Source organism: Halyomorpha halys, unplaced genomic scaffold (genome assembly GCF_000696795.3).
Source record: "Halyomorpha halys isolate HHAL.00 unplaced genomic scaffold, Hhal_1.1 Scaffold115.1, whole genome shotgun sequence".
NCBI classification, from domain to species: domain Eukaryota; kingdom Metazoa; phylum Arthropoda; class Insecta; order Hemiptera; family Pentatomidae; genus Halyomorpha; species Halyomorpha halys.
The window spans coordinates 334,015-353,807 of NW_027106332.1; the positions used below are offsets into that span (position 1 = coordinate 334,015).

The window sequence follows — 19,793 nt, forward strand, 5'->3', positions numbered from 1 at the left end:
GCACCCCCAACCATCTTCTCCTCAGTTATCATCCACGGTCAACTATCTCTCATAATTATAAATTTGATAACAAATTAATATTTAAGAGGGTACGTTAAAGTGAGATGTAAAAATTCATTTTTTATTGTGTACATGTTGCTCTGTGGCAAACTGTTAATAAATAGATTGTTGATCACATACCGTTTGTAACGGTAAGTAACCAGTTTGCTAGTTAGTAGTTGCCAAGGCTTTGTTATTTGCTTGTGTTATTTGTTCTCACTACAGTAAGAACGTTTTATGGCATTTGACCGTAATTAATAAAACAGTAAAAACGTTTTAGTTGTATGTCCACCACCTCCGCGTTCAACATATATTTCATTATTTTAGAATGAATATTTGGCTAATTGATTCTCCTAGTACCTCAAACATGATACCAATTACATTATTAGTAGAAAATGAACAGAAGGGAATAAATGATGTTACTAAGGAAAGAAGGTTCTTCAGAGGCAATAAAGAGGTAACCTTGAGGTGGTAACTGGGGTAAATGTTAGTGGCAGCAAAATAAAGTTAGAAGAGCATCTTATTGTGCTTAACGAGATAAGATCCTGAAGTAAGAGAAATCAACAGACCAAAAAATAAAAGAAAGTATATAAAAAGAACGTCCCGGTAAAGAACAGTGAAGACTTAATATGTTTTACGGATCTGAAACCAAACAAGATGAAACAGTTGAAGAGCGATTGAAAATGAGCTTCAAAATATGATGAAAGAAAAATGGTGTTTGGAAGGAAAATTAACATCAACTCAGCTTCAACCTACCAAACTGTAAATTCAATATCAACAAACTCTTAAGTAACTCCAACTAAGTAGGATGGATCTAATGTAACTCCGACCGAAAGGGCCATGGCCACATAACTTTAGTATTCCTGCGCTAAGAATAAATATTATTTATTATATTGATTTATTTATTATATTGAAACCGATTTAAGTTCTGTCTTACAGTTGTAGATGAGGTAAATAAATAAAATAAACTACTGTGGTTCACAGATGTCAGAGCATATTTTAAGGAATTTCCACTGAGCGATATCGTGGGAGTCCAACCAGAAATATTCTAAGCCTTATTTTAATACAAATGAAGCCTTTTATTCTTCCACCTTTCCCACATTTTCAATAACATATATTTTAAATTAACATGTAGTTTTCAAACAGTAGTACAACGAACAACAAAGATTTTGTGATTATAATATAAAAAGAACTTGATAGTAGTTGTTTGGATACCGACCTTTGTTGTTATGTCTCTTAATTATTTTTTACGATCTTCTGCTAGGTAGGCTACACTCACACTTCCGTCTGCCGATCTGCCATCAGCTCGCCACCGCGACGCTACCTCTACAATTCAGGGTCTTATCTCCTTCAATCTTACGAAGTCAGAAGTCAGCTGTATCTTTCTTTACTGTTTAATGAGCTGTGAATACTTTTTTACAATAACTTTTAAATTATAAAAATTTTAATTCACTGTGGTTGTTGCTAAGTGTTGACCAGTTAACATGTTATTTTTAACGATGTATAGTGGGAGAAGGAGGTAAATTTAACTAGATTGGGTTCATTGGTAATAGGAGGGAGGCTAGCAGGAAAGGTTTGCACATAAGCCCGAGGCTGGTCAAGAGACCAACAGAACACAGAGTAAAGGAATGAAGATCTTGTTTCAATATTCGACCAAACTATTTGCCAGCAATAATTGATCTAAACCTTGCCAGCCAAAACTGGTACAAAGTACTGAAGTGCTTGAGCCGCTATCTGATATTCGTGCAGCCAGGCAAGTGTAAAATTATCTGTGCATCTGTTATTCTTAAGAGACATTGTCTCCCAAAATAAAAATTATCTATTTATTCATCTATTGTTTTCACTGCAGATTGATCGTTTGTTTTATATCTATTACGTATTATTTTGTTAACCACCAATAAAAGATTCAATCCCAAACAAATACACAAAGCAGCTGCTTTATAATATACAAAACTACGGAACTAAATATGAAATTAAACAACTACAGTGAGATTACAAGACCAAAAAAGTCATCAGTAAAATACTCCAACCTGTAAATTAAAATGTGGTTTAAGTTAAAAACGTCCAATTTAGTGGCGTAAACAATAACATTAAAACGTTTATCAAAATATTTAGCCGCATTAACTTTATGAGCCCTGCAAACTTTTTTCATACATTTGGTTTCCTTGAATTAAGAAATAAAAATATTAAATGTAGCAAAAATCGTCATCATTTGTATCAGGAACGCGGGACTAGATGCCACGAAGTGATAAGACCTCCTCGTCAGCAACAATTAAATTCATATAGACTATAGTTTAATTCCATACAGAAAAGCAGGAAATTTAAGTTTTGTGTTGTTTTTTTTTTTAAGCTAGTCTTCTATAAAGCGGTTTTGTGAAAAGTCCTTCTAATGTGAACAATATTTTATAAGCCAGTGTCGTGTTTTGTTGAACGTCACTTTCGTTAGTCATTAGCAGCAGTGGGAGAAATATAACTAGTTTAAACAAATTTATATATCGTAAAAAAAGTCTATATTTACTTAAACAGACTTATATAAAATTTTGAAATGCTATTTAAAAGACAGTAAATCAACATTAAAATCATAACCCACAGGGTCGGCTTCAAATCCAGGTCTTTGGAGTCAGTAGCACAATGCCAAACCACTGAGCTACCCCGCTACCAAACCTAGAGTGTATAAAATTCCTAATAATCTATAACTACCCTTTAGATAATTTATTTTTCTTATCATACACAAAAGTTTCCAAAAAGCTAACAGAATTTTAAAAAAGCTTTAAACTAACACCTTCAAAATGTATGGATACAAAAAGGAACACCAGGCCTGACTGATAGAAAGGCATTATTGTCTGTTTGAATGGGGAAGAATCTCTAGAACTTTCCAAAAGAACAACAGGATTGATCATCTTTAGAACCATCACAGATATGTCAAGATGAATTGGAACCATCAGGGACCTGTTTCATAATGAAAGCCAATAGCATTAGTCCATAAATACTAGTATAAAACTACAAAGTACAAGCATTTGTCGGGGTTGTCTAGTCTTAGGTGGTTCTCCAGCCTGATATCCACTTTACAGAAGACCCTCGACAAGGCCCAATAATAATAATTCAATAATAGGTAAGAAAGGAAGGGCCGTGCCAGGGGATGAGCCCTGGGCACTGGCTTGGTAGAGGAGGTCTAGGTAAGAGAGAATCTGAGGTAGAGTAACAGTTCTAGCTCCCGAGATGAAGCGGACGGACTAGAACTGTCAAGATAGAAGCCAGCTAACTAGTTGCCGAAATGAAGCGGACGGACCAGTAAGCTGCTAGGCTAGGTGCAGCTCTAGTTGCCGAGATGAAGCGGACGGACTAGAGCTGGGGAGAAACGGGATCAACTACACTGGTTGCCGAGATGAAGAGGATGGCCCAATGTAATAGTTAAGGATCAGATATACATACATATACAAAAAAAGAACAATCGACCATTGTTGTCAGCTTTGCCCTGACATCGAATACAAAGGTGGTAATCCTGAGATACAATCAGTGAACTGGTTATGACCCACAGCAATAGAATATTTTAAATGATTAAATGCCCTCCCGTCATATCAGAGGTGTGGCTTCAGAATTATTAACATTATAAGAAATGAAAAAGCATCTGCAACATATCTTCATTTGTAGAAATCCTTACGCATTTTCAGAAGTTATTAATTGATACAATTTTTGGTTGGTTTGCTCCTTTGTCATGGTTAGTGGAAGGTGTTCATGAAATTAACCACAAATAAACAGTTCAATTCATATATTCGATCAATTCAGATAGCAAGTATTCACTTACCTTTAGCTTATAAGTCAGCTATGTTTCATTCACACTCGGTTGCCACTTGTCATATTCTTAAGAGTATTTCACTACAGTACTGTTTTAAATTATTTATTTAAGGCTATAGAATATGGGCTTTAAAACCAGATAGGCTGGTCTGGTACTGCTAGCTCCTATCCATGCTTATAATATAATATTTAAAAGGTAGAATTGTTAATAAATTCAAGTTCTGAACAAAATAACGTAATATCCTCAAAATGTTAACAGGTTTTTGATAATATCCTATTATATTACTATGTTTTAATTAAAAATGAAAACATGAAATGACAGAATCCCTGAAATCCTATCACCCTTGTCTTCGGTTAACTGCTGAATGTGAATTTGACAATTCCTTCCCTTTTCTTGATCTTCTTATTATCAGCAATCCCGACAGCTCCCTATCCAATGATTGGTTTACCAGACCTACCTATTTTGTCTATCTCTTAGTTTGTACTTTCTTCTTTTTATCTGTTATTATTTCCATTTTCATTAATTGTCTATAACCTTTTATTATTCATATTTAATTTTTACATTTCATTGTACATCTTCTTAATTTTTCATTTATGTTTACATCATTTAAGATGAGGTGTAGATAGATGACCGTAGATTACTGATTGGAGAAAATGGTTGGGGGGAGGGGGTGCAGTTAGCAAAAAAACAACATAAATAAACAAAAAAATGTTTATTTATGCCGTTTCGATCTGAGTTTCAGGTCTTCATAAGGGTGTCTAGCCGAGACAGTTAGCCAGTTTTAGCCAACCTTCTCCGCTAGACACCCTGAAACGTCGGCATAAATAAATATTTTTTTGTTTATTTATGTTGTTTCTTTGCTGACTCCACCCCCTGACCATCTTCTCCAATCATTACATTATTTAAGTGTTTGTATCTTTTTTAGTCTTGATGAAGACTTGCAACATGGGGCGAAATGTTGGCTCAATATAAATAGTTTAATCATAATTCAAGTTTTTCTTTGACTGCACCCAGACCATATTCTTTTTATTATTACACAAGGTTAAACAGCAATCTTCCAGTAAAAATAAAATAAATACAACTATTATCAATATGACCTTAGCTGACAAGGTCCACTTCAGAGGTTCTCTTATTTCCTAAGCAAGAAAAATTTACAGCTGTAATTTACATAAATCAGTTATACAATAATAAAATAATATCGCATATGAAGGGCAAAATAGTTTTACAAAGTGTGAATAATGCTTCAGCCATTGTAAGTTTTTGGTCATCCCTAAAAATTAAAAGCTAATTTATAACTTTATTGGTAGATCACATCTCTCACAAGTTAATTAGAACAAAAAGAAGAGAAAATAAAACCGCACAAATATACTATGAAATAAATAACTAATTGGGGAGATAGTGGGAACTGAACTAAATAGATTACTGAGACAATAAATTGCAGGTAGGTCTTAAAAGACTGTTCCACAAGAGAGTACTACAGGAAGAGTAAAAAACAAAACAAATATTTCAAATAGAAGACCAGAACCCCTATCTATCATGAAATTAGAGTTTTGGTGTGCTATGGGTCCAAACCCTATATTTATAGGGTATATAGCTTTACCTATTTTTTTTTTTTAATTTTTGTATGGTGTATTGAATTCTAGCTTGTCGCAGCGATCTTAACATTGAGGGACCTTAACTGAAGCTAATTATGATTTTAATTCATATTTTCACTATACAGAAAGGCAGATTTAACTAGTAAAATATAGGTTAGGAAGCTGCAGTAATTTTTACTGATCAAAATTACTATTAATAATAACTAAAATTTTATGATAAATCTGTTTTGAAAAATTAAATTTTACTGTTTAAGCAGGAAACTCTATTAAATTTAAAATCAGGAATATGATAGTTATTCTAGATGCAATAGTAGTTAATTGTAATTCTTGTATTTGATGAATGCATTAGTTCTTAATGATATATATCATATCATATATGATACATATAATAGATTTATAAATAATGTAATAGGATATTATACATTATAATCATGAATCTATTATTTCTCAATGATATACATAATTTTTTATTTTATTAAACTCTTTAATTATTTATTAACAGTAAAATACATTCGCAACATTTCTTGGCTTAAAGTTAGATAGGTAATCAGCCAAAACAAAGGTTAACATAGGTTCTCTATCTTCAACAGAATGATAATGTACCTAGGTAATGGGAGTAGAATACTGATACTTCATTATATTTTTCCATACAGGATTTGTAAATTATTAAGTTCTATGGATGGAAATAAACTATTCACATTAACTACTGAGCAACTGGAAAAAGTGTGTGGTCCACAAGATGGGAAGCGTCTTCACAATCTGATCATACTGCAGCGGAATAAAACCGGGGTAAGAATAACAAATTAATTAAAAAGCTAACTTCTGTTCACATGGTAAATGTATATTTTATTAATTGAATGATGTTATCATAATCATAGTAGATGAGTTTTTAATTTTATTTATTTATTGACATTAACAAATGTATCAAATCTACAACAAGTAAACAAGCAGTCTGATTAACATGAAATGGTAGACTTATAAAGAAACTACCAACAGGTACCATTCTAATGACAGTTCTATGCGATCATCTTCTTTTCAGACCTCTGTGTGATTCAGGAATAGATTGGAATTAATATCAGAAATCACAGCGTGGATAATTATGGAGTTCATAATGGAAGGAAATGTATCCATTTAGAGCCAAATTTTTAACATACAGGACATTAAAGAAATGATGGACAATTCCATTAAAAAACATAATAAGGAGAATAGAGGATTTTGGATTGGATAACAGATTTATTATTAATAATTCTTTATTAATTAAGTTGTTCTGGATAAATATCCTGTACAACATTTTTGTACTTGAAGAGGATGAACATCACTCATCAAGTTTTAGCATCAGTTAATTCTGCATATATTTTTTTATAATCAAAATATCAAATGTTGGCTGTAAAAACCACCCCAAACAGGCAGCCACCACGTTGGTTAGGTAACTTAATAGATGTTTTCATTGAATCATAAGTCTCAATTAAAATTTAATTTAAAAACAATACTTCAAGCTAAAACCCGGTTCAATTGGAATACATACAAATAATACACATCTGTACATTATGTGTAAGTATAAATTAGTTTAAAGAAATTTTCTTTTCAACTGTGGTAAAAAACTCAGGTGATTTTCATTTGCCCAATTTTGTTGAATGATTGTGCTTCAGAATATTTTGTACATAATTAACTTAACCAGCTCATGTAAAAGAATTTTCAAATACACTAACTTTAATTGTATTTTTTTTATCTAAGATTCTCTGATTCTGAGGAGTATCTGCTTTAATATTTTTAATAACACAATAGATGAACTGAAAATTCCTTCTAGTCCAAGCTTTTGTAAATATTCTAGGCTTCAATTGTACACATAGATTTAAAAAGAGGATTCTTACATACTACTCCTCTCTGTATGTATATAAGTATACACGTATATGTGTGCGCACACACACACACACACATTTATTAAAGGGTCATATATACATTTAGTATACATACAATAGTAAAGATAGTATATTTAACAACACTAAACCCATTATAAAATTCCCAACATTCTCACCAATCAATAATTTTGATGATTTCACATCTTTTTTATGGTTAATACCAACCATTCTTGGCCCAAAAAACATCATTATTCAAGATCAAGTAAAAATATCTGAGGTTAAGACAATAAACAAGAGGAAAGAATATCTTCTTATAAGTTTTTTTTTTCCTACATCACAGGAAGTGGAATTTTACTTTTCCTCTTAGTTGGTCCGCATCTTGCTGAAGATCTTCTAGACCAATACATGTTTGGTCTCCATCCATGTCTCCCCCGTTACATAGAGGACAATTCGGGGGATTCTACGATGCCAATTCGATGGAGGTGTTTTTGGAGCAGATCATGTCCTGTTACTAAACGAAAATAAACCACTCTCTCAGCTCTGCTAAGATTGCAGGGAATTCGTTTATCCTTATGCAGTAGGCTCTCCCACTTCTTTCCTTCCACTTGAACTTTATGTCTAGCCCTTTTACCCCAGTACTAACCCCCATCTTTTTCTAAGTGATTTAATAAATAAAGCTAGAAAAGTATACTCATTCAAAGAATCAGTTAACAAACATTACCTTCAGCACATGCTGGAGGAAAAGAGTTTTTAGTTTGATAGCTTTTCCATTTTTCTTTTTCTGAATCAGGAGTGAGCCATGTGAACATTTGGAACATAAAAGAAACAGATTTTCAAATAAAAAAAATATATATAAACTACCAAATAATTGGAGTTCCACTGAATATTCTTAGTAGAATTTTTATCACTTATTCATCAATATATTTATTTTTGTTACCAGTATAAAACAACAAGGTCTTTAGAACTGGCAGAAAAGCTGGCAGTGAGGAGACAAAAATCAGAAGCACAAGGTAATGAAACTAAAAACCGATTTACAAGAATTTTACTTTCAGAAATTTTAATTTACATACAAGAATAAATAATTATTTTTGGAAATTTAAACCTGACAATGATTTTTTTTTTTTGTAGATGGATGATGAATCAATAGTAAAAAAAGAGTAATTTGGAGTACAACCATGACTGTTTCATAGTTAAGAAATTATGAATATGTATACGATTTCTTTCCCAGAGATTCTTAAGCAATAAGTAATTAGAATGGAGAAACTTAAGGGGAGCATGAATAGCGAATTATTTTTACTTGTTAACAGTTGACTTTAATCATCATCTAAATGTAAAATAAAAACAAGCTCAATAGAAACACAATATATGAGAAATGCCAAAACACTAAAGTGATTCTCATTTTTTATACATGTAAAATATTAAATAAATAAGCATTTTATTAATTTTAAATTGTAAATAATTAATATGAGATTATTATTATTCTGCATTAGTATGGTACCAGTATTGTTAAATATAAATGTTTTATTTAATTTTGATCTTCATAAATCCTCATTCAATTAAAAGAAGTAATGAAAGCCCAATAAAGAGTAAATTCATTCCTTTTTATAGGCACATACTGAGGTTATAAAATCGTGGTTTTAGGTAAAAATATAATTCACAATTCATTTATTATGATCATTACAGTTCTAGCTCAAATATGGGTTATTCAAGCTTATGAAAAAGGATCCTTTTCAAAATTAAATTGTGTATATATATATATATATATATATATATATATATATATATATATATAAAATTTAATTATACATACACTTTAAACATCAGTAGTAATAAATTATATTTATATTTGATATGACTCATAGGGCTAAGAAATAAAGATTCTAATCCTATGTGAGGAATATGTTAGGAAATTAATTTATGGTGTTGATTTATGGTTTTGCCACACCAGGCATCAGTGTGAACTAAGAGAGAAAAGAGGGTTTGAATCAGTCAAAGTCAATGAGGCGATGGTGGTGATCATAGTGACATAAACAGAGTATTTGTGGTGAAGCAAACTCTGAAAGCCAACTCAGCAGACTGAGATAAGACATCTTTTTTCATTACCTTCCTGATACTTGGCCATCTTAATCAGCACAATAAATTTCTCTGTATATTTATTACTTTCTCAAAATTACAATTACATTTAATCATGTATGTTCCTTTTAATTTAAAAGTAACATACAAAGTAAAAACATTCCAATGCATATATATGGGTTAACTAGGGGAAGAATTATATCTTCAGTCCTTCTAACTTCATTATCATTATTTATTAATTTCCTTCAAGAGGTTTACGAAATTTTTCTTTTTCCATTCTTAAACAAGATTTTGGACAAATTAACCAATATTACTAAACCACAGCTATAATTAACTTTAAATGTAAACTATAATTAAGACATAATATACAATATTCAGCTATCTAATTCATCAAACTTACTAACTAAACTAGACATTGCAATAATTTAATTAGTTAACAATGGCAATATATTCAATGTCACTTTTCATCCATTTTTTGGCCTTGATGAAGTCCTGAAAAGGAGAGAGAAACATCTGTAACTAATAAATAGTTTGTCTGCTATTTGTGAACCTTCATTGATTGCCACCTGGATCATCTTCCAACAATCATAACATATAGTCAACCAATAACCTTCCAATAAACATAACTAAAAACATAGTAAGATAGTGGAAATGAATAGTTTAACTGGATTATTTAATCACTGTAATGCACTAATTGGCAAAGAAGATACCTATTGATCAACAATAGGTATTACTAACCTGTAAGAAACATCAAATGATAATGGGAAAAGACTGATACATTTTACTGCCTCAAAAGGACTTACAATCAATAGCACATGTTTTAATCACATAAAAATACATCTGGGTACATGGCTACAAGAACGATAGAGTAAAATTACTACAAATTGCTGATGAATGTAAGGTCTTACTTAAGGACTCGACTCATGATTACCAAGATTAGAGCCACAATAACAATACTGAGAAGTCAATTTGCTACTTCTATGAGTAGAATCAATATCCTTAAGCTTAAAGATATGGAAATCAAAGCAAGATTCACTGATATTGATACAAATATAATAGGAATTAAAAGAAGTGCAATACTGAAGGATAAATGTAAAGTATGTGAAAAAGCAATGATTAATACTGCGATTGAGGTAATAAGTACCAGTAAAAAATAGGAAAAAACATGGGTTTAATGAGGAATGTAGGAATGAATTTATTCTCAAAAAAATAAAATAAATAAAACCTCAAAGCAAACAAAGCCACAGTTCAGAAAAAATATATTTGATGATATGCAGAGGAATATCGAGGCAGAAGGAGAGGAGCTCATATAATGGTAACAGGAAAATGAGATAATAGCAGATATAAAAACTGCCTTTAAAGGAAAAAAACAGTAGGACATTCTTTTGAATGATAAATGAAGAACACTGAAAATTTAATCCTACAATCATGTCTGCAGGGACAGGGACAAGAAAGAAAGTTTCAACAGGAACTTATGATGGATATTTGGAGAGAAGAAAGGATACCACAGGCATAGAAGAAGACTGCAATTTGTTTGATCAATAACAAAGGAACTGCATATAAATGCAATAATCACAGAGGCATCTTACTCCTATACGCATATAAAATCTTTTTTATCATTATATTTTATAGCCTCCTTCCACATGTCGAGCAACTGCAGGGGAGATACCAGTCTGAGTTCTGAAAAGGTAAATATGATCTAAAACCATTGATCCAATATTAACTATACAGATTTTGTTATAGAATGCAAAGCAATATTAGGTTCCTTCACATCACCTGTTCATAGACTTCCAACAGATATATGATAGCAGTTATATATGATCCTGTAAACACAATTGAACCTAACGAACTGATGATGGACAAGAATATTCGGATAAAACTAATTTGCCTCACGGGAATGATTATGGATGACAATACATGTTTTATGAGGATGTATGGAAAACTCTTCAGGGAATTTTCCAGAGAAACAGGAGTCAGACAGGGTGATAGCACTCCTCGTCTGGCCTTTAACCTATTTCTTGAGAAAATGCTGATGCAAGTACTCTACTTGATACCAGAAATTAGAAGGCAGCAGCAAAAATTAAAGAAGACTGGCATTCTATGTTAGGCTTTAACTCAATAGCAGGATTATAGTGCCAATTAAAAAAAAAAAATTATAAAGCTAATATAACTGAGACTAATTCGATGCAATGTTTAGTAAGAAAAAGCTTGATGAATTAAAAAACTGAGAAATGTATATTATAATTATATTTTAATTCTAGTGTCCACTCAAAGTTAATAATAGTAGTGGTTTAGCAATATTGTTTAATATGTCCAAAATCCTGTTAAAAAATGGAAAAAGGAAACATTTCCAAAACATTACTGGAAAAAATAAAGGTGAGAAGATCCAACCATAAATCAAGATAATATATTGTCTTAAGATGACAATAAAACATGTCTTTCCTTCAGCTGCAATCTATTTTATAAAATCAACTATCCTAAAAATCTGTTTTTAGAGAATTATTAAGTCTTCAGTAAGTTCCTCCCATATCAGATCCAACCCATCCAACCTTTCCTAAAACCCAGATCCTCAGTTCCTCCCACAATCTTTTTCATTTTCTATCTTCTACTATTACATATCAATTCTATTCCAATTACTACCCTCATTTTATTTTACCACTTTCTCTTACTTTAACTTTTTATGTATGTCTTCTAAATTGGATATTCATAACACAATGAGTTTTGTTTTTTTAATTTTAATTCTTATTATTTCATTGAAATTATGAAGAATTTGTCAGAATAGAAAAATATATTAAGGTAGTACATACTGCTTGTGCGTTATGGCCTAAGTTGTAGGCTTTTATCAGGATAGGATCGACAAAACAAAGCAAATGAGAGGAATGCCTACTTAGTGCTCAGGCCTAAAGGATTGCACACAATTAAGCAATATAGTACCTCAACCTCAATTATCTTCTCCTTGACTCAACTTGGGACAACTAGCCTCGACCATCTTTATTACTATTATTATTTATTTTATGTGGATGGATAATTTATTTTATTTAAAAAAAAAATTATTTTAAATATGTATATATCAAAATTTGTTCGGAAAGCTATCTCAATCAATAATTATTATTATTAGCAAACAGTGCTAGAATAAAGTTTTTTTGAATATGTAAAAGTTCTAAAATTATAGTTTGGATAAAATAATACTTAAAAGAATCATTTGGATAAAATATTACTTAGAAAATCCAAATCCAAATCAATTTTTTTAAATTTCTTCTGACTGATCCTCCAAAAAATATAATTTAAATATTTTGAAATAAAAAATTATCATATTTCGAAGCATTGGATTAACATTACTATAAACAACATATAACTCTTAAACATATTTATTTATAAATATATAAATATATTATTGTTCCAGAAAATAGATCATGATATGTGATAAAACGATAAAATGAAAACCCATTACTTAATTTTTTTATACATAAAACTCTTAAAATTTCTTTTATTGAATTTCCTTTTGACTCCTAAACTCCTTCTCTTCAACAATTTATGTCGGATAGACTGCTTCAACTTTTTTCTGACTTCATCATAATCAATATCTTTTTCGTTATCACCTTTAAAGAACATAACTCCATCTAAATAATTAAAATATCACATATTTAATCAGAAAAGAAAAATCAATTAGAAGAAGTAATTAATTGATGATTATAAATAAAAATATCAAATAGTGGTAACTTACTACTATTAGTTTTAATATGCAACTTAGGCTGAAGATTATTATAATTGATTTTATTACCCAATCACTTAACAAGAACAAAAATCCATCATATATATTCCATCATCAAATCTAAAGGTAGACAACTTCATATGAAGTACAGCTTCTTGACCAACAGTGATGTAAGGAGGCAAGAAGGATTAGACCAAAAAAAAGTATGCGTTAAGTAATTTTTATAAATAGCCCGAAGAGTACTCCCTAACTATTTATTTCATCATTCCTGATAATACACTGGAATGAAGAAATCTACAAAACATTGATACTTATGCCCTCATTCAATTACTAAAGTAAAGCATTCAAAAATAACCACATTAAGAAATATTTAATTATATTATTAAATATGTTGAACAAATCTACAATAACACTGAATAGGAACATGATATAATAGTAAAAATTGGTTAAACCTATGAATCTCATACTGATTTCGATATAGTTTTGTGAACAAAATCTAATAATAAATTACTAATTGAAGTGCCTGAAAACTTAAAAAAATATTCCTTATAATGAATTACATTTACAAAAGCCTTAAAAACACATTGCACACCTCTATTGCATTTTTCAAAACACAGAAATGTTATACAAAATATATATATCATTTAGCTCGTTGTGTGTGACAATGGCACCATACAATGACTATTTTGTTTAGTTAGGTAAAAAAATTATTGATACACTTTCCAAGCTAAGTGCGAATAATCCTCAAATCGCTAGAAGTTATGATTTCAAAAAGTTAAAAGCGCTTTAAGAATCCTTTTTTTTTTTTTTTTTTTTTAAAGAAAGACTGAGTTTTGAGGAAACCTTATATTAAAGGAGCCATCACTATTATCAGGTGGACTTCACTTATTTTTATTTCCTTAAAAACCAATGAAATGCCTTGAAGTATGGCAAGTAACTCCTTCCCATCCTAACCATTCCTTATGAAGACTAATCTAATGACATTTATATTCAGAAATCCAATATTATCCCTCTTCAAAAATCCACACAGTTCCCCTCATTATGAAGTCTTCAATCTAATCAAATATTATTGAGATGAATATAAAAGAAAAAAAAAGTAACCAACAATGAAGTGATTTCAACATTTGTTGGGGCTCAGAATCAAAGAGCATTCTCCGTTATTCTTCTATGGGACCATGATTAATGAAATACCATCTAATAAATATGTATAAGCTACTGTTCCTACGCTAGTTATCCCAAATTTACATCGATCTATAGTTCAATACTTTCACTGAGTTTTTTAAGAAATTAAAAAAAATTATAAGCCCAGGTCACAATGGATTATAGCTAATGAGAAAGTTGATCATCCGACAAGAAAACTTTCTGAAATTTTCTTCCTGAGATTTAGGGGCCAGAACCTTCATTAGGTATCTCCAAACTGTACCAGCATACTGAACTTCAAGGAATGTGAAGGGCATTGACCAGCAGACACGGAGTGGTGAGAATGTGATTGACTAGTCTAATTAAAAATTACTTCCCTTCTAAAATCAAGTGACTGCTAGGCCTATAGAGAAATGACTCAGATTGATTTTTGAATATTTACAGACTAATGCAGACTTTAAAAACATCTAGAAATTTGGAGGATAGTAGATGATGAAACTTATCACTTATTTGTAAAAGCACTGTAGACTACCCAACATTACACAGCAGATGAAATGAAATGAAAAAATAATTTTATTCTGGGACATATGTCCCCTAAGAATAAATACATGGTTTATATAATATGATTTTTGTCTGGCAAGCATTTAAAAGTTTCCAGTAAGCAAAATGAAATTACATTGAGATCTTGGCTTAACTACTATTTATAATGTTAATCAATATATGCTTAAATATATTGTTTACAATTATGCGGAGGTTTGGTTATGCAATAAGTGAAGAAATGGGTGTTGTTTAAAGGAAAGAATGGATGAGGATTGGCGAATGGAGTTGGGGAGAGTTCCAGAAGGAGGTTGCATGTATGACAAAGGATTTACTAAAGAAGGTCGTTATTCTAAAGAAGTTATATAGGAGAGAATATATAAATCAGTCGGTTAGGATCTAGTGTTTAATGAATGGATGGACGAACGAAGAGTTAGGAGATCAAGGATATGGGTAGGTTTTTTTTATTTTAAGAACTTAGAATAGGAAAACACCAAGGAGGTATTGCCTTTGGGATGTTGGATAGAGGCACTTCCAATCAGTATACCAGTGGGAGACTTGAGAGTGTCTTGGAAACTTAAAGATAAATCTTACAAAACAATTCATGAGTCTCAACTCTAAACCTACAGATAGCCCTCCATAGACCAAGGAACTGTAGTCGAAATGGGGGAAGATGAGAGAGGATACTAGGAGCTGACGGGTGTTCTGAGGAATGGAATTATGAAATCTCTGGAATTGTTTAAGTACAGTTATGGATTTTCGTGTGGTTTGGGAAATATGATTACTCTAAGAGAGGTGTTGGTCAAAGGTGACTCCAAGGTTTTTTTATTGTAGGATAGAAGTGAATCGGTTGGTTGTTAAGGAAGAGTAGGGGATAGTAAGAGAGGGATTGAAGGAGGCGCTTGGAACCAATAAGAATGGCATTAAGCATCTTGGAGGGATGGAAGGATAGATAAATTTGAAGATTGTCTGCATATAGGTGGTAATGTGTGTGGTGAATGGAATCAGGAAGATCGTTAATATAAATGGAAAAAAGGGTTGGTGAAAGTGATGGCGGCTGATATACTTCACTAAGATACCCAATGATTATTTAATAATGAAAGGACCAAAAGGCCCACTAGCTGAACTTGTTCCCCCACTTTCTATTACCATTACTAGTACCACCTTGATGCTGATGTCAATAAGAGTAAGGATGACTAGCTTTGTAATATCCTTACCATAAATTACAAGTCCATTTGATAGACGTATATAGAAATTATGCCTTTAACCATAAAACTCTTCTGGTTCAGAACTGAAGAAAAACACTTTATGGTGGGAAGTAGGGACTAAAAAAAATGCTTATAATAGAGGTTTTAGTAGTTTTTCATAGATTGTAAATGACAAAGAAGAAATGCTATCAAATATTGAATAAACAAAAAAGATAACAAAATTTAGAAATGTTTTACTCACCTAATGACTTTAAAATAATTTGTCAGATATTTTCCCTCTTGAAAAATAGTTTTAATAATGGCAATTTAAATTTCATCATATAACAAAATAACGCTTATACAAATTCATTATTAACATTTTATTTGTTATATAAACAAATATTTTTTTAACGTGCACAACCTGGCTTTGTTTCCCCTTAGGCTAGGACCCTAGTGGAGCTGATAGGTAAACCAAGCCCCAGTTAAGATACACACTTTTCCCCAAAATAAACAACCCACAAATTTAGTTCACAAATTGTGAGTTTCTAGATTATAGAAGAGTGATAAGTGTTGATGGGGAATAAAATTGGTGTCCATACACAGAGTGGAGAGGTCCAGATATTAAATTAGAACCTTGCAGGCCAAGACATCAATAAAAGGGACCATTGACCTTTTCACTCCCAGTGGGATAATATATCCCAGAGGACATTTCAAATTATCTGTAGAATAAAGTAACTGAGAGAAATGCCATTGCTTCCTCGTACTACTGGAACATCTTGCCCTTACCACAGAAAAACATGATACCTAATCCCAACCACTAGGGCAGAACCCATTTTCCGACCCCCCCCCCCCAAAAAAAATCTTGAATTTTCCATTCTAAAGGCCTCATTAGGACATTTCAAGGCTAATTTTTTTTCAAAACTGGTAGTAAAGGGGTTAAGAGGGCTTTCTAACATAGAGGAGTGTCCATTAAGAGAAATCTCATTGTATTTATAATAGAATCTGAGGGATGAAAAGTGAGTATGGGGAATTATACAAAATGTTAACTTCAACTACACCAAAAACTAGTTTTCAGTTAATCAGCATTCATAACAGGTTTCTCTTAGCAATAGGTTTTATTCAATACTTTGATGGCCTACACCATATTAATATACATCCCTAAATTCCACAAATATGTCTTAATTTAGCTAACATAAAATCAAGAAGTTCCTTAAATCCCTCCACTCCAATAAAACTATAAATGGCTCTTTGATCTCACTTCTTATAGTGAAATAATTGCACATCTGAACTTATGTTAAAGAGATATCTTTAATTATTTCATTTCCAATAAAAACCATAGAACTGCAACATTACTTTGCTGAAATCCAAAGTGAATCAATTGATCACAGAAAAAAGAAAGAAGTGCTTTTATCAAAGTATACTGAGATTATAACTAAAAACAAATCACAGGAATATCAGTAGATTTGGAAATTTCGTAATAAATTAAGAATTCCGAGTATGTAATTCAACTTTCCGATACTCTTGTCGTTATGGTTCAACATATTGATACAATCAACATTTCTCCAAAATGCATTTTATGAATGATGACAATGGGGTGTCATTGTTCATTTGCTATTAGAAAAAATTGTTACAATTAATATTGACAGCAGTCTCCCGACAATGAATAGCTAAGATACAAACAACAAGATCCACATTGAGCTCCTTAATGTTTGTTTTTGATTTGATTTGTAACAAACTATGGTTCAATCGCATTCTTGTTACAGGCATAGAATATGGAAATAAGACAAACAAAAATGTGATTCAACCATAGTTTGTTAATTTTATTTCCATATTCTGTACCTGTATATGTTTTTTTATATGTCTTAAGTAACACACGCCTATAACTGTACTTCATGAATTACCTACTTCTATCATATTCAATATAAATAAAAAGCATATGTTGTTCAATGCTATGTGAATTGCCATTTTTAAGACTGGTGTTTGTTTCTGTGTGTATAGGTTAAGAGGGGGGGGGGGTGTTGGCCCACCCGAATTCATGGAACCATTCATGGTTGTGGCCACAACAGAAAAAGGATGGCCACTCCTGACCTAGAAGTTAAAGAAACCGTACAATAAATCTTATGAGTAGAGGACAAAAAGATAACTACTGTTGATTTCATTATAGTCATAATCAATCCCAGAATGTTTATATCAACTAGTGTTAACATTACAAAGAGGTTTTGTTTAACTGGTGTAGGCTGAAATAACATCAATACAAAGAAGAACCCAGTCTGATAACTGACATAATCATATCAGTTATGTTTAGATTGGCAGTTTTTGCTAAGTTGCTGATAAAAAGTGCCAGTATAAACAAAACAGGAGGGCTAATTTTAGGTTTACAATGTAATGGTATTTTAACCATGTTAAGGCTAGATTGCGCCTGATCTCTGCTGAAAAGGATCTTCAATTTTTTTAATCTCTTGAGCCAGAGAAAGTCAATCACTATGATATAAGTACCTAAGGCCGACATTTTTCCCCAAATTTAATAATCCCAAAACAATGTAGGAGCTCTAGGATGATTTCAAGTAAATTACAGCTCCAAATTTGTCCTCAATGCTGATTTAAAGGTCCTAATCATATGAGATTAGACAAATAACAAGCACGGTTATTTTATTTTACAATAAAAACAATTCTTAGCAGTCACTGTTTGAAAATCATAAAACTAACAAGAGAACATCACTGTTGTGACAACATTAGTCAAATCTTTACTTCGTAATACAAATTAAAAAATTCATTGATAGCTGATAACCAGTTTTGTTAGTCAGAGAGTTGCCACTATATATTTCATAATTACACACTATTTTAATGTAAAATTAATTATTTGAGTCATTATAACAGCATGCTCAAAATGTTATTGGTAAATTTACAAATAGATACATTACCTTTTAATCTATCGTCATTAGGTGTGAAAAAGAAAGATTCTTTCCATGATCTTAAATCTACAAAATTTAATTTCTGGCTATTTTCTCCAAGATCATTACAGGTCTTCTCACTAACAGCATTGGAATTTGATGCTGATTTAGAAGACGATGGGGGATTATCAGTTTCATTATGATCATCTAAAATTATAATTAAAAATTATGACAACTATTACTTTAAAATGTAGAAAGAAAAATATAAGACACATTGATTACACATAAAGATAAATGAATTGTTTGTAAAAAACAAAATAAAACTTATATTCCTCAAAAGTTTCTGTTTTTGTTTATACCAATAGAGAAATACCTTTCCATAAATTAAATCTCTATGGTGTGAAACTGGCTGAGAATAAAATGAACTTATGCATATGAATAACAAAATCAGTTTTTAAAAAAGGACCTGTAAGCTTAATGAATAATGTAAAACCAACTAACATATATCAATAAGTAAGACAACTTACCATTCCCGACTAGGCTAAACAACGGTTTTTCACTGTTCTTCCAAATATCCTTCAGAGATTTATGAAAGAAGTAATTTGATTCTGGTTTTGGTTCACCCATCGTGTGCTTTATCAAAATTCAATTGTGTTAAAGCTCAACAAAAATATAAGCCGTTCGGGATCAGACTTCACAAAGCTTGTGTCAACCATAGAGAAAAGAACTGATACATTATCCTTACAAATTTGATTATGTATAGTTATCAATTTTTTTAGAAAACTAAAGTCGATTCATTTAATGAAAAATATTTAAAATTATTGTACAGTTAGATTGTACATACAAAAAAATAGGCCAAAATAACGAGGAAAAGTCTGGTATGAATTTTAAAAAAACTGGTCAATTTATAGATTCATCAAATGACTTGGACAAATTTATTAGAGAATCGTATAAAAAAATTATT

General features: G+C 31.2%; 2 protein-coding genes across 3 annotated transcripts in view; one reads left to right on the plus strand and one right to left on the minus strand.

The window, feature by feature from the left end:
- LOC106677941 (epidermal growth factor receptor kinase substrate 8) overlaps positions 1 to 8,966 on the plus strand; it is a gene marked incomplete in the record, with an annotated part of 45,650 nt that extends 36,684 nt beyond the window's left edge. The window contains 3 exon segments of the mRNA XM_067044667.1: positions 6,084 to 6,219; positions 8,230 to 8,299; positions 8,418 to 8,966. Of these exon segments, the coding sequence (XP_066900768.1) occupies positions 6,084 to 6,219; positions 8,230 to 8,299; positions 8,418 to 8,425 (214 nt within the window).
- The window catches only part of LOC106677942 (uncharacterized), a 31,410-nt gene extending 11,878 nt beyond the window's left edge, over positions 1 to 19,532 (minus strand). Inside the window, exons 1-3 of one of the 2 annotated variants that reach the window (XM_014416169.3) lie at positions 19,357 to 19,530; positions 18,860 to 19,036; positions 12,715 to 12,982 (exon numbers count right to left, since the gene is read on the minus strand). In XM_014416169.3, coding sequence (XP_014271655.1) covers positions 12,810 to 12,982; positions 18,860 to 19,036; positions 19,357 to 19,456 — 450 coding nt within the window. In that variant the 5' untranslated portion in view covers positions 19,457 to 19,530 and the 3' untranslated portion in view covers positions 12,715 to 12,809. Of the gene's footprint in view, positions 1 to 12,714; positions 12,983 to 18,859; positions 19,037 to 19,356 lie in introns of those variants that run through there. The other variant, XR_010842656.1, reaches the window with a different exon arrangement.
- Between the last annotated feature and the right edge of the window lie 261 nt (positions 19,533 to 19,793).